Source organism: Kryptolebias marmoratus, linkage group LG24 (genome assembly GCF_001649575.2).
Source record: "Kryptolebias marmoratus isolate JLee-2015 linkage group LG24, ASM164957v2, whole genome shotgun sequence".
NCBI lineage: Eukaryota > Metazoa > Chordata > Actinopteri > Cyprinodontiformes > Rivulidae > Kryptolebias > Kryptolebias marmoratus.
The window spans coordinates 19,845,681-19,860,350 of record NC_051453.1 but is presented as its reverse complement, the minus strand read 5'-3'; the positions used below and the strand labels follow the sequence as shown (position 1 = coordinate 19,860,350).

General features: G+C 37.6%; 1 protein-coding gene across 3 annotated transcripts in view; it reads left to right on the top strand.

Annotated features, from left to right (window-relative positions):
- Window positions 1-14,670, top strand: part of oca2 (oculocutaneous albinism II) — a 59,160-nt gene that overhangs the window by 38,021 nt on the left and 6,469 nt on the right. For all 3 annotated transcript variants that reach the window (XM_017423384.3, XM_025007515.2, XM_025007516.2), the window contains exons 19-23: window positions 309-436; window positions 1,926-1,985; window positions 2,730-2,834; window positions 5,944-6,037; window positions 7,134-7,227. In XM_017423384.3, the coding sequence (XP_017278873.1) occupies window positions 309-436; window positions 1,926-1,985; window positions 2,730-2,834; window positions 5,944-6,037; window positions 7,134-7,227 (481 nt within the window). The remainder of the gene's footprint in view (window positions 1-308; window positions 437-1,925; window positions 1,986-2,729; window positions 2,835-5,943; window positions 6,038-7,133; window positions 7,228-14,670) is intronic.

The following is a 14,670-nucleotide window of genomic DNA, read 5'->3' as shown; positions in this document are numbered from 1 at the left end:
AGAAAGCTGATTCCACTCACTATTTTCAGCAAATAACCTTTTTTACATGTAATGTTTCAGCTGAAAGAAAGAAGACCATTGAGGAAGTTTTTTTAACGTTTTATCTTTTCCATCATTTACAAACAGTAATTGTAGATACATTTAATTAATTAAAAAACATGATTATGTGTTATTTTCAATGAATTGTTACTTTTTAACAGTGAAGAAACTTGGTAAATGTTCATTTTTTCACTAAACATTTTGTATTCTTGTTAAAAGTCTGTCAGAAAGTGTTAATGTCAGATGGTGTTTCCTGTTCTCTGTTTCAGGTTGGATCGCCATCCTGGGTGCTCTTTGGCTTTTGGTTCTGGCTGATGTTCAGGATTTCGAGATAATTCTGCACCGGGTCGAATGGGCCACACTCCTGTTCTTTGCTGGGCTCTTTGTTTTGATGGAGGTACTTAGTATGTAGACCCATACATTTCACAGGAAGTCTGTTTATTTTTTTCCCCCAGGAAGATTAGGGTAACAATCAAAAGGGATGCCAAACAAAAGCTTTTATCTAGCTCCAAAATTTAAGGCATTATGGCAAGCTGTTTGTGTATTTGCTTGATATCCTTGATATTAAGCAGAGCACTATTGCCTCACAGCAAGAAGGTTGCAGGATCGCCTCCCAGCCTTTCTGTTCGCCCTGTGAATATGTGGGTTTTCTCCAGATACTCCAGTTTCCTCCCTTAGATCAAAAACATGCATGTTAGGTTAATTGGTAAACACCTTTTTGTCCTTACTAGTTAACTAGTGCAGCTAAAAATATCAACTAGACAAGTAGTGCCTAAACTGTTGAGTACGTAATTAATAAGACCCCAAATGCTCACTAGCTCACTAAATAAATTTTTTTGGCCACACTAGTCAACTTATGCACCTAGAAGTAGTCAACTAGTTGGCTAGTGTATCTAAGATGTTTACTTTTTAAATAGTAACATCAAATTTAATTGTGCTAGTGGACTAATGCAACTAAATCTGCCCTTACTAGTTAACTACTAACGCCCATAATGCTCCCTAGTTGACCTGATGAAGCTTTGTTAGCCTTACTAGTTAACTAGTGTCACTTTAAATGTACAGTCGTCTACTAATTTTGTACAGTGGTTCTCTAGTGTGTTTAAAAGCCCACTAGTAGGAATTTTGGGCTATTAGTGCAGCAACATAGCTTATTAGCATGACTTATATTCCAACTAGTTGGTCATAAGGGCGCTAGTTGGCAAAAAAGTGTTACTAGTAAGAGTGTTTATTGAACTAAATGTTTAAGTAGTGTGACCAAATGTGCAGTAGTGCAGTATAACTACAAACTAGCAAGTGAAAAATGATGCTTGATATCAAGGATAATGAATAAATACACCAACCACTTGCAAAAAGGCATAGACATCTAGATCTGGGATAAAGATTAGTGTATCTGGACTCTGCTGTGACAAACATCCTCAAATGCTTAAAAGTAAGTAAGATTAGATCTATTGACAGTACAATGAGCAGTGACAGAAATTCTGTTTGGCAGTGAGGTCACAATGTGAGAAGTAATTACCTGTTTCTTCTTCACTCACGATTCATGCCGTGAGAGAATAGAAAAAGGAATGTGATGTCAACACACTAAGGGCTCTGTTGTTTCTCTCCTTTTTTGTTTTTTTGGTATGGATGTGAGCAAAACTATCTGTTGAAGGATTGAATTTTGTGCGGTGTAGGACAAAGCCCCCCATAACGAATCCTCAGCTGCATGTGAATGTATATGCTTTTTTATTCTTCATGTCAGGTCCGATAACAAGAATAGATTTGTCTCTGTCTGTTTAATGACCACTAAATAAAGTCCAAATTGCTTTTCTTCTCTTGGTTCCCACATATGAGTTAATGTCTCCAGATTTTTTTTTTCCAACATTGATCTTCTCTTCATTTTCCAGGCATTAGCCCAGCTGCAGCTTATCGACTACATCGGAGAGCAGACAGCTCTTCTTATAAAAGTGAGTCTTTCTTTTTATTTCTAGCCTCAGCCGTCATCACTCAGGTATCTTTGCACCTGACAAAGTTGATAATTGGGTACAGCTGACTTGATATTGCTTTTCATGCATATTGATCCTTTGGCTCTGCACAGCTTCGAATTCAATTATTTTGTTTACATCTGATTCCTGCCAGCAGTTGAAAGGGTCTCAGGTCATTTTCACCCACATTCTTACCCCTGTGAATCGTGCAAGCGAGATGCCTCTTAGTGCAGAATTGCACCAGTAATGGGTACGTCAGCTTATGTTTACACTGCAGTCCCGTTTGGGTCTAATAATCACACATGACAGGTGGTGTGCTATTCTGGATACTGAACCTCTTCTGTGTTGCCAAACAATGGACAAAAGGGTAGAATTACACAGCCTTCCTCTCAGCTGGAGGACAGGTGGAAGAAAGAGATATTGCTTCCTTTAACCTGTTCGTGTAGCTCAAGAGAAGATAAAGAGAGTTCAAAATACATCACACTTTGTGTCACATGTGGCGAATTGGCAGAGGTCTACAGATAAAAGGCAGAGTCACCACCTGTGGTCCTGTCATCAAACAGCTTAACCCGCAGTCTGCATTCCCTGATGAGAGGTTCAGTGTCACAGATTGATCATAAATAGTGTTTTGATCTCAGTCCCAGTCTGGCTCAGGTTGCAGCTTTTTGCATGTGAGTATCGGTGAAAACAGTAGTTATCTGTCACTCTGATTATCTCCCCTTGCAGGCGGTGCCAGAAGACCAGCGCCTGGCTGTAGCCATTATCTTAGTTTTGTGGGTCTCGGCTTTGGCTTCCTCTCTTATTGACAACATTCCCTTCACTGCCACCATGGTGAGACTTCATTTTATGACACACAGATTTACACCATCAAATCACTATGTAGATTTTAAGATGTAGCACAAAACTAGTCCCAACCATTTGACTTGAAAACCCAGCTAGATCATAATTTTCTTCAAACAAAAAGCTGAAAAAAACCCTGAAAACAATAATGAAAATCAATGTATTAACCCTCCCGTTGTCAAATGGACCCGAAGTGACAAGGGCTTGTCTCTTCAGTTATGAGGGCTTCAGGAGGGTTAAAGATGCCTCAGTTTTTTAAATGAAACCTTCAATGATTTTTAAAGGTAGTGTCTCAATAGGCTCTGACTATTGGAGACTAGTTGGTGACTCAAAGATGTGGGAACGTTGCAGTCTCACTGAACTCTAAGTGTTGTTGACAAAATTACCAGAAATCTGTTTGGTGGTGTTTTAAATGGTCAGTTTTTAAAAATGATGGCCCATTTTGTGTGTATGACTTACAAAACTGCACTCTTTTCTGTTCACATTATTTTGTTGTCCACCTCAGCCCTCATCATACCCACCTCATCATGCCCCCATCTTTATGGTTTATGCTGCTGGAGTGTGCTATGGAAATGAAGAAACACAGATCAGGATCATTTTTTAAAATAATTACTTTTGATTATCAACATGGTTTTTAGACATGGACATGTTTACTGTCAGAGGCAAGCTTCTGTGCAGGTGTCAAAATACAGTCCAGGTGCTCTTAAGACAGGTTGGAAATGCCTGTGACAAAACTCGAATGGGTTTGAGACACCTGCAAAGACTCTGTGGATATGATGAGAGCAAATCTGTTGCACAAATTTTCTGAACATGTTCAAAACACAAGTGACAAGACTACACTCCTCTGTGACTCATACAAGAAAATTGAGAACCACTGCAAATATTGTATGACATTCTGGAGACCCCTTGTGAATGTACACCCAATGATTACTTTCTGAATGTTTAATTAAAATCCATTCAATGGATCATGAAAGATTTAGCAATCTTTTAAAAAAAGATCTCATTCCATCAGTTAGAGCATAGGCTGGGGATGACTGTCAGCTACCTCTAAACCAAATCTTAGCTCAAAAGGTGTAAAATTGAACAAGTTATAGCAATTTTTGTGTTTGCTTAGGTCTCTTATCTGTGGCAGCCATCTTGAATTGGATTGATTCCAAAATATACATCTAAGAATTACTTTTTGAGAGTTTTAATAAACCTGCTCAGTGGTTCATGAGATACTTTGCTTACATGAGAGACAAACTAACACATGCACACACAGACGCAGGCAAAAACAATGGAGGGAAACAAATGTAACAGGAGCAGAGTAGACATTTGAAGTCAGGGGTGATTTGTGGCAGGAGGAGAGCTACAAGATTGAAAAGGAAAGTTTAATAGATGGTGGTGAGACCTGCTCTGATGTTTAGTTTGGAAAATGGTGGCACTAATCAAAAAACAGGAGGCAGAGCTGGAGGTGGTGGATGTTAATAATTTCATTTGGAGAGATCAAAAAGAACAGGGTTAGAAATAAGTACATCAGAGGGACAGATCAGGTATCGAGATTCGGGGAAAAAGTAACAAAGAGAAGCAAGGCTGATGGTTTGGACATGTGCAGAAGAGGAACGGTGGATAAAGGATGTTGAAAATGGAGCTGCCAGGAAGGAGGAAAAGAGGAAAACCACAGAGGAGGTTCATGGATGTAGTGAAGGATATGCAGAGGGCTGGTGTGACAGAGGAGGATGGGAGGGATAGGTGATCTGCTGTGATGATTCCTAAAGGGAACAGCTGAATGAAGAAGAGCCAGTGGCACGGGTGACATTTCACATTTTAGGAAATAATGGTCTCAACAAAATGCCAAACAACCGTACTATTTCTCGTTTTTGTTTCATTTAAGACCATAAAAGATTGAGATAAAATAAAAAGTTTTTTTATGTTTTCAAGTCAAGTTCAGATCCAATAATCTTTAGTGCCATCAGTTTTGATTTTGTAATCAGTGGTTTTGAAATACCTATGAGATCATTCAGTATGACTGTTTGGTGTTAGGGGTTCACCACTGCAGGAGTTTCATTTTTTCAGTGTTTTGCTTACAAGGTTCAAAAGTATTATACTCAGTTTTCTGGCAATTATAAAACTCTAGCTGCATGACTTATCTTACATATTCATCAGCTAAACTCTTTTTAGCTGTCTGATTTGCTGCATGCCGACTGTGCATTGCCTCAGACGAGTGTCAGTGTGCTCAATTAGGATGACAGTGAGGCAAATAAAAAATGTTATCCCCTGACAGAATAAGACATTGCTGGCTTAAATTAAGCCTCTGCCTGTTCATAAATTACCAATCAAACTGGCCACATCTTGCAAAAATAAGGAACCAGAGGCATAACAGCAATGAGCTGACTTCAACCCCCTGGGAAAGAGGTGATTCAGTCCTGGCCTAAAGGTTTTCAGGAAAGAGGCTAGTAGTTTCTTATTTTACCATTTTGTTGAAATTTTTCCATATTTTTATATTTGTGAAAACATTGTTCCTGCTGAAAGAGAGAATAACTTTAAAGCATTTTTTATTAAGTACGTAGCTGATAAGACTGCAAATCATAACTGTCAATAGAAAGAAATTGAGAAAAGTTTTTTTTTTCTTTTTTTTACTGTTTTAAAGTATCCAAAGAGCTCATGCACTGTAACTTTGAGCCTGACCAATTCTGAATCTGCTAATGAACTCTTTTAATCATTCATGCTTTTCTAACCAGAATGACCATTACAACCTTTGTTTATTATTTTTCTATTCAGTAAATTTATTTACACAGCAGTACTGGCAGGTGTGACACCATGTCAAGTTGGTGCATTTATTAATTGAACTGCTTCATCTTCAAACTTTTGGGAAAACAATAATAATAATAATAATAAAACAAACAAACAAACAAAAAACATTGGAAAACAATAAATGTGCATAGCTCTGCCATAAGGGTGACAAAATCTAAAGACAAGCACATACTGTAGTGTTATCAATTAGTTTATATTCTGGTAAAAAATATTAGTTAAGCATTTGCAGATAGATAAACATCTTCTGTTACATTGTTACTCTTGAACAATAGCTGAGCAATTTAAAATGTATGTGTGTCACTCGTAGATTCCAGTCCTCATCAACCTGAGTCAGGATTCAGATGTGAACCTGCCAGTAAAACCTCTCATCTTTGCTTTGGCTATGGGAGCCTGTCTTGGTGGTAAGTTTTCAATCTTACAAGTCTCAAGCACATTAATATAAAGTTAGAACACAAACCCTTAGACTTTCTCTGAGACACCAGGGACTTCACAGTTCATCCCTGTCTGAAAGGTGTGGATCTTTATTGACAGCCTCTGGTAGAGAGACATCACATGCTCTGTACGACAGCAGCTGTGTTGCTCCTCTGGGAAGTGAGGATGTGCCTTTTTTTGTTCTTGGAGAGCAGCTTCAAGGACCCCAAAGCATTCATTCTCTATGACACCCCAGCGGCCAGCTCTTCTGCTCAGTGAGGCTTTGTTTGAGTGGGAAGGACACAGATAGAGAAACGTGTTTCACTTTAATGAACTACAGTTTGACAGACATTTATTGATCAGTGGTATGATGTTGCTGCCCAATACCTCTCCACACCCACCATTTTTAAAACGCAAGTAGGAACACGCTGGATACATGGTCTTGATTGATCCAATTTAAACAAATAAACCTTTAAACATTTTTTAATGTATTTCACCTGTGACGAGTGGGACTAAGACATGTTTTTTTCTATCTATATGTAGAGAGCATGTAATAAAAAAATATAAAAGGAATATTTCTGACATTTTGGAGTGAGGTTCTGTAAAAATGCTGTAAACATTTAATATCTTACCTGTTGTAGATAGCTCCCCAGTTTGGAAAAACATTTTAAGTCTGACAGGCTAGTCCAAACCCAGCCTAGACCAAAGTGGATTGCTGTGATCTTATAATAGTTTATGCAAATGATACTTAATCAATCTTTAATAAATTTGTTATATGTATGTTATATTGTTTTTGTTTTTTTTGTATTTTGCAAATATGCATTGCATTAGCAGCAGTGAGATGTAGCACTTCTGGTGCATTCTGGGACACTTTTGGCAGGAATATCATAATATTTCTGTGAATATAACTATGTGACGCAAAATTGATGGCAATATAAATAACATTTGTATAAATCCTTATGAAATTATAAAGATTGGGGATGTTTTTAAGATGGCAAAATCTGAATTTTGTTTTAAAAAAGAAAAGTTATTCTATGATTAAAAACTGAATGAACAGCTGTTCTTTTGGTTTCTTTCTATTTTTAGGAAATGGCACGCTGATTGGAGCATCAGCCAATGTTGTGTGTGCAGGAATCGCTGAACAACATGGATATGGCTTTTCCTTTATGGAGTTCTTCAAGTGAGCCCTTTTTATTTTAGCAGTCTAACTTATAACATTTTAAACTGTTTGGATGCAGACAAAAGGTTCATTTGTACCTTGTCTGAAAAGCCGCATTATTAGGTTTTCTGTTGTTAAATTTTAGGAAGGATTTACCACAAGCTATTCTTCCAGAAAGGCTGCTTACAGATTAATGTCTATCTTATGTTGGAGTAGCAATTCCTAAAGGATCTGTATAAGATGTATAACAGCAAAAATACCACAATTCAGAACCAGAAATGCAGACTAATCACCTGAGCTTTTCTAAAGTCGTTGTACAAGGGAAACTTTTATAAGGAAAAGCAACTGACGTAGGCACACTTAAACCTTGACACACTGCTGCAAATGTTTCCGCTGCATCACGGTTTTTGAAAATTCTGTATCTTAAGTTCATATGAATTCACCAAAATAGTTTTTAAAATATGAGGCACAAACACAGCATAAAATTTCCGTTTGTAAAACTATCTGAATTAGGGTGGATTTCTCCTTAAAGTATCTGTGGTTTGTAAAATGGCCTCTGGGACCAACACAAGTTTATGGTATCTAGTCTGGGCACCAGTTTGTGTCACTCTGACCCTAAATAGAAACTAAAAATGTTTTCTTGGTTTTTACTACAATGAGTTTGGATGACATTTGTTCATGTTCACAGAAAAATAAATAAATAAATAAAATAATAAACATGCAAACACAAGTGTGCATTTAATGATATTCATATTAAATGAACTCTCATGGAGGGCTTGATTTGCAGTTAAAAGAAAAATGTTAAAAATGTTATATCTCAGGAGTGATGGAAAGTGGGCTGCCTCCCCAGTTTCCACCTACTCACATCTAATCTTCACTCTGCTGATGTAACAGCCAGACATAGTTGTGAATTACTTGTTAGAGAAATGGAGGTGGTCCGTAAAGATGAAAGGACAATTAATACGAATTTGATACAATCTTTGGAAATAGTTCGAATTTTAGGAATTTCTAACTGTACCCTATGTAATGTTGCAAAGAGACAAAACAAGATCCTGAAAAGAGTATCTGCTTAATATTGTCTAAAAGCAGAACCACAGGATTATTGTATTTTTTATTGTAATTTTTTTGTAGTTTTTTAGTTTTTTGCTTCCAGATGAATTTGCTCTAAAGTAGGAGTCACACCAGCTTAAGAAAAGGTGCAAAATGAGTTATTCTGAATATGTTTTCTTTACTGAAAAGACATAGAATAGCCATGTGCAACGGATCTCACTGAACGTGAAGGAAACAGTTGCAGCCTGTCAGCTCCTCTTCTCTCCGCTGTAGCTCTGTTTACAGTGACTAGATGGAAGCATTGCTCGTGGCTCCAGCACTGCCTGTAATTGGCTGTCTGTAGTGAGGGTCACAGCTGTTCAGAGAGACAGGTAAGGAGGAGAGAAGTCTGTCTGTGACTCCAGACAGCTGGGACTAACTAGTGCTTTATCAGGTGGTTGAATGGTGGGGCAAGATGAGCCCACAGGGGTATGAATGCCTCTTTGATGGGCGATCACAATGGAAAATGAGTGGCTCTGAATAACTCTGCAGTTAGTTCGGCCTCTGTTGCTTTCTTTATGCCTCTGGGCCTTCATCATCCTCATCTCCTCAAACCATTAACCCAGGGAGGGTGGTGAAAACATCTACTCTGTGTGTGCTTTAAAGTCCAGCTGGGCAGAGCGTGCACCAATGCGTCCACTGAGTTTGTTGTGTAGAAAATAACTACAGCTACAGTGTGATAATGAGAATATTGGTCCCTCTCCTGTTTTTTCTTACTTTGTGATATTTTTTTTTGTATGCGTGTCCACACATTCAAAAAGGTAGGTTTGCTAAAGTTTAAACTTGTAATACAAATTCAACTTGATTATTCGATTATTACTTCTATTTTAAGAGCTACTGTTTAAAAGCCCATCTAGGGACAAGTGCTACAAATTAGCTGTTGCTATTGCACTATGACGCAAACATGGGACAGCTGTTTTGTTCAGTTTGTCTATGTTGATGTGCGTCTGTCCCTATCAAATAAACTTGAAAAAAAATATACTGTGTCATATTCAATCTTCATCTTCAAACAAAGCTCAATAAGTTGAATGATGGTCAAACATTTTTCTTAAAAGATTGTTTTATGCTAAATAGTTTAGCCTTTGACTCACCAGACTTGTGAACATCCTTCTCAAATTGTTGTCTTATGAGTCTTAAAGGAACATTAAAGTGATAGTTCACTGATGGTTTTGTAGAAAGCTTATGAACAATAAACCTGTTGTAGATAGCTCATTGAATGGCTCAGTTAGAAAAAACAGTTTAATTTTGACTGGATTGACGAACTAACAACTAGACTGAGAGAAATCAAGACCAAAGTGTATTGCTTCTGTCTTAAGATAACTCCAACCACAAAAACGTTTTAGTGATTCATACTAACACTATTTCACAGGGCTTTACAACACCATCAAATCACAGTTGCATCACAGTTATTTACATAAAATTGTGTGTTTATTTCCAACTGCAAATAGCTGCTGCAGCAGCTAGCTGTAGCCAGGAGGCACTTTGTATTACTTAACTCTGTCGTGTGAAACTGGTGATAATGTACAGGTTTATAGAAAAAGTGTTAAAATAAACTAGCAAATTTGTTTAGAAGACAGATTAAGAAAAAAATCCCTTAAAACAATAAACACAATAAAAACTTGGAAGCTCTACTAAATACAGGAAGATATTACAATTCTTATACATCTTGAACTAAACATGCTCCTCACAAAAAGTCCTTGTTACTAGCATTTTTAGCTGCATTAGCATCATTTTTCACTTTTTAATCATCTTACTTACAGTTAGATGTCCAGAGTTTCCCAACATTGAGATCAAATTTCTGTGACAAGATTTGACCACTTTGGTCTATGATATGTCTCCCTACCCCTTCCTCACCCATAAAACCATCTCAAAAGATAAAAATTGGTTGGTTTTTACAACTTGTAACATGACAAGACCTGATTGGAGTATGTTCAATGTGTTAGGTTTATATGTTTAGGTTTATATATTGTTTTATAGTTATATTGAAAATCTAAACCTGAAAAGTAACTAATATGTGAAAAATAAAGTCAACATGTTAACAGGCTGAACTTTGATAGCTTCACAGAGCCATTGTCATTGAATTTTGCTTTGATCATCAATAAGTGACAGCTTCCTATACAAATGACCTTGAACAGTGTCTGCTGCCTCAAAAAAAGGGAACTTTTATTGTTCGATGTCCTGACACCATATGTTCCTCCTTGTGTTGCACCATGTGGTAGATTTAATTCAATATTTCTATTCACACAGACCTCACATCTCTACTGGAAACAATGGTCCCGTGCAGGTTCTACACTAATTTCATTTGAACATTTGAAATAAACTAATTTGCATCATCGGTAGTAACATATTGAAGATATTAGGGAGTATTTTCTGTGTTACTTAATGGCATAATTTGTGTGATTTATGGGTCATAGTTCTTACTGAATAGAGCTTATCAAGCATTGCCAAAGGGAGCAGTGCTGTTCTGCATCATCCAGCCTCCACAGTCAAAGCAGCACATCCCTTGGGTTTATCTAAAGAGAGTCTTTGAGATTGCATCAGTAGTTTCAAAGAGCTCCCATCAAAAGCAATTACATCAACGTGTGAGAGCACAAGGCAGAATGGGGAGTTTTCAGACAAGGTGAACCGTGTTCCTTTCTGTGCTGTATTATGGGAACTTCTTCATCTGCCCTCTGTCCCTTCATGCTGTGCCTGTGATGAGGAAATTGCTCAGCAGAAAGGTGACCTCAGCTAGTCTGACTATGATAACAGCTTAGATTTCATCCTCCATCCATCTTAACTGGACATTCATTCTTCAAAGATGCAATCACAGTGCTCTCATTTTTGTGGTCTGTTTATGGGTTTGACCTTGTAAAACCAGATCAGTATATATTTTTTTTATAAAAATGCTCACTGACAAAACATTTAAGTACCTGATGGAATGGTTTAATTTGGTTGTAATTTGGTCCACATGCAGACCAGTGATGGGGATGTAAATGATTCAGTTTGCAAGGAGCTGACATGGTTAGAAGGAGCCCCAGAGGGTATAAGTGGTGGATTCACAAGTGGAGTGATAGGGTTATCAGACGTAACTGAGCATCCGACTGTCAATCAAAACAGTGAGTGAAGGTCACAAAACAGAGAATGCTTTGTAGACACATTAAACAGCATTGCCAGGACTTAGTGTAGTTTAATAGAGATAAGATTGTGGGTATGCATACACTGCCATTATTATGACACATGGCATTGCAACGTGTTCAGTGATGAATCTGGTCTGTATTACCATAGATGACCATCATGCGCTTTTGGCGATGCAGAGGAGAGACACACCCGTGTTGGTCCTGACATCATGGTGTGGGGAGCCATAGGGTTTGACTTCAGGCCACCTCTGGTAGTGATTGAGGGGACTCTGATGGCACTATGCTATGTCAGTGACATCTTGCGTTTTATGTCTTACCTCTCCTGGACAGCACCCTTGTTGTCTTTTACCGTGACAATGTCTGTTCACACATAGCCCATGTGATTATTGCCTTTCTGGGTCGTGTTGAGGACCTCCTATGGACAACCAGATCCGTCAGTCTTTTACCAATCAAATATGTGGTATCAGCTCAGACATCAGCTCTGAACCGATGCTAATCCGCTGCATCTAGTGAGCCAGTAACAACAGATGTGGGCTGACATACCACAAGAAAGGATACAAAAGCAATACGACTCATTTCTATATCAAGCTGCCACTTGTATCAAGACCCAAAGGCCTGTCACACTTTACTGACATGGACCAGTAGTGTACCCATACTGGCAACTTCATTATCCATTTGATCTGAGATTGTAGTTATTGCAATATAGTCACATGGTCTTTCAAGACTAGCAGTTTCATTTTGTTTCCACCACACTGTCGAGGTGCCTATCTTTTATTTTTGTCAGTGAGTATATATATGACACTGACAGAAACAAGTAATTTGGGTTCAGCTGTTTGATCTGCAGTGCAATTCATTTCTTGTCAATATACACACCACTGACTCCTCACATACAGTGTCCAGTGGTGCATTACTGTACACTCAATGTATCAGTGCAGTCAACATGGCTCATTACCCTGTCAGGATGTAAACTTTGAGGTGGAATGAGTTTCAGTTTTATTGCACAGAATTGTGAAATTATCAAGCGCATATTTAAAGATTCTGTGTTGCAGTCTCAACCTGAAGATGGAGACTTTAAAAGCCCCCTGACAACAACACTTTAAACAATTTCATGAAACCAACATTAGCTTGACAGTCATCAGTGACGGTTTGTCATTTTAGTCAACAATGTTAATTGTTGCCAATGAAAAAACTGAATTTGTTTACTTTAGTCTAAAAACTAAGGGTGATGCAAGAAATAAGAAATTCAGGACAATTTTTTTTACAGCCTGCAAGAAAACAAAAATTGACATGTGTAGCAGCATGTGCTAAAACAGACAGCCTTTAACACAAAGAAATAAAGTTTCTTTCAGACTTTTGGAAGTGAGCCCTAACTTCTGTCAGAACATTTAATATGATTTTACTGCAGCTGAAGAAAACAAAAGGGCAGCTTAGGTTCAGGTAATGTACAATCGTCCTGCATTCAGAAGGCCAGCAGTTTAATTTGTTGCTTCTCCACATGATGAAGTGTCCCTGTGCAATTCATAAAATATATCTAGTACACTGGAAAAAAAAAGATTTTCCCATGTGAATTAAGTAGAATTAGAAATGATAAGCATCTGAATGAACAAAAATTTATAGAATCAAGAATAATGTGCTAATGTTAATTTAAAAAAAATATATTTTTTCATTTTTTGATGCCTCCTAATAAAACCAATATGAGCATTGTGCACTTTTCTCCCACAAGTATTTATATGCTGATTACTCCACCTGCAGCCAAATTTAATATAAAGTCATGTTTATATTGATTGGTGGCCATTAGCCAGCCACTTTTAGTTCACCACCTCCATTATGTTTTAAACATAGCCCATCAGAAAAAAGCGTGTGTATATTTAAATGGCTGCAGATCATCATTTTGTCATTAGGTTTAATAGAAACAGTAGCACAGCTTCTATGGGTGTTGTGTTTTTATGCTTATTTTTGCACTTGACAGATTCTGTAGAGTTGATTTTTATGGCCGCTTCAAACCTGCACTATTACACAGGTTAGCTGACATTTAAACAGTCAGTTTACACAGTTTTAAATGACTCATTTGCAGTTTGGTCACCAGCACATGAAACATACAAGCTTGTTAGCTCTTCTTTTTGTTTTCCAAACTGATCTGTGTCGCGGACCTGAGGCGAACAGATCCCAGCCCTCAGAGCATGTGTTCATGTAGGACATGGTAGACATCCAAATGAGAAACCATCTGCAGTGCTGGAGTCATCTAAGGGTGCATTTTAGATTAAAGATGCTAATTCAGAAATTAGATTAGAGTGAATGTTACTGTTGTGTAATAAAGATACCCACATTAAAGTCACAGTACAAGAAACATGACAAGATTTAAAACATGCAGTATCATCATTTTTGAGAGGCTAAAAAGAAAAGAAACTTTGTTTGTGAAGGTTGACATTTCTTTTCACTCCTTCATTTTCTAAAATAAATCCACATATAAAAAAATAACTGAAAAAAAGAAGAGTAACTTTTTTCCTCACTGATTATATAAAAAAGATAAACATACTCACCATGATGTCACCTTTTTATCTTTAGACTGAGTTGAAAGTTTTAGTTATCATTAATCTGGTTACTGAATTATTTACTGAAAACTCACAGGTACGGTAAATACACACTGAAACAGTGTTACAGATGCCGAGCTTCATGTGACAATGTCAGTTCTACTAATGACAAGGCTTGAACATCAGTCCACAGCCCCTGTATATATGTTGAGTAGTCTTTGAAAAAGACCAAGGAACTTCAAGTTACTCCCAAGAGCAGCATCTTTCATGGTACTGATGACTTACTAACAAAAAGTCTTTTTGTCTTTTAAATAAGCTGCTGCTAGCAACTTATAGCTTTGTTTGCAATTAATAACATAAGTAAATGGTCTAAGAAGCAGCTACATCCAGCAACAAAAACACTTGGTAACAGTGTGATTTAACAAGCCTTCCTGCCTCGAACGATCAATAGTATTTATTGGCCTTTACCATTATTAGTGTGATTAGCGCAGGTAGGGCTAATTCTAACTGTACAGTGTCAGGACTCGGGAGGTACTGTCCAGAAGAGCGAAACCAAGACCAAACACGGAGATGGAAGTAAAGGTAAGTGAATTTATTTACAGGGTGAGACTATATACAGTGGGCGGTGTCCGGAGTGGTCTGCAAGAGAAGGAGAGCTAGGTGAGTCTCGGGTACAGGTCTTGATCCACACGGCAACAAGGAAGTGGTTATAATGTCTCTTTGTT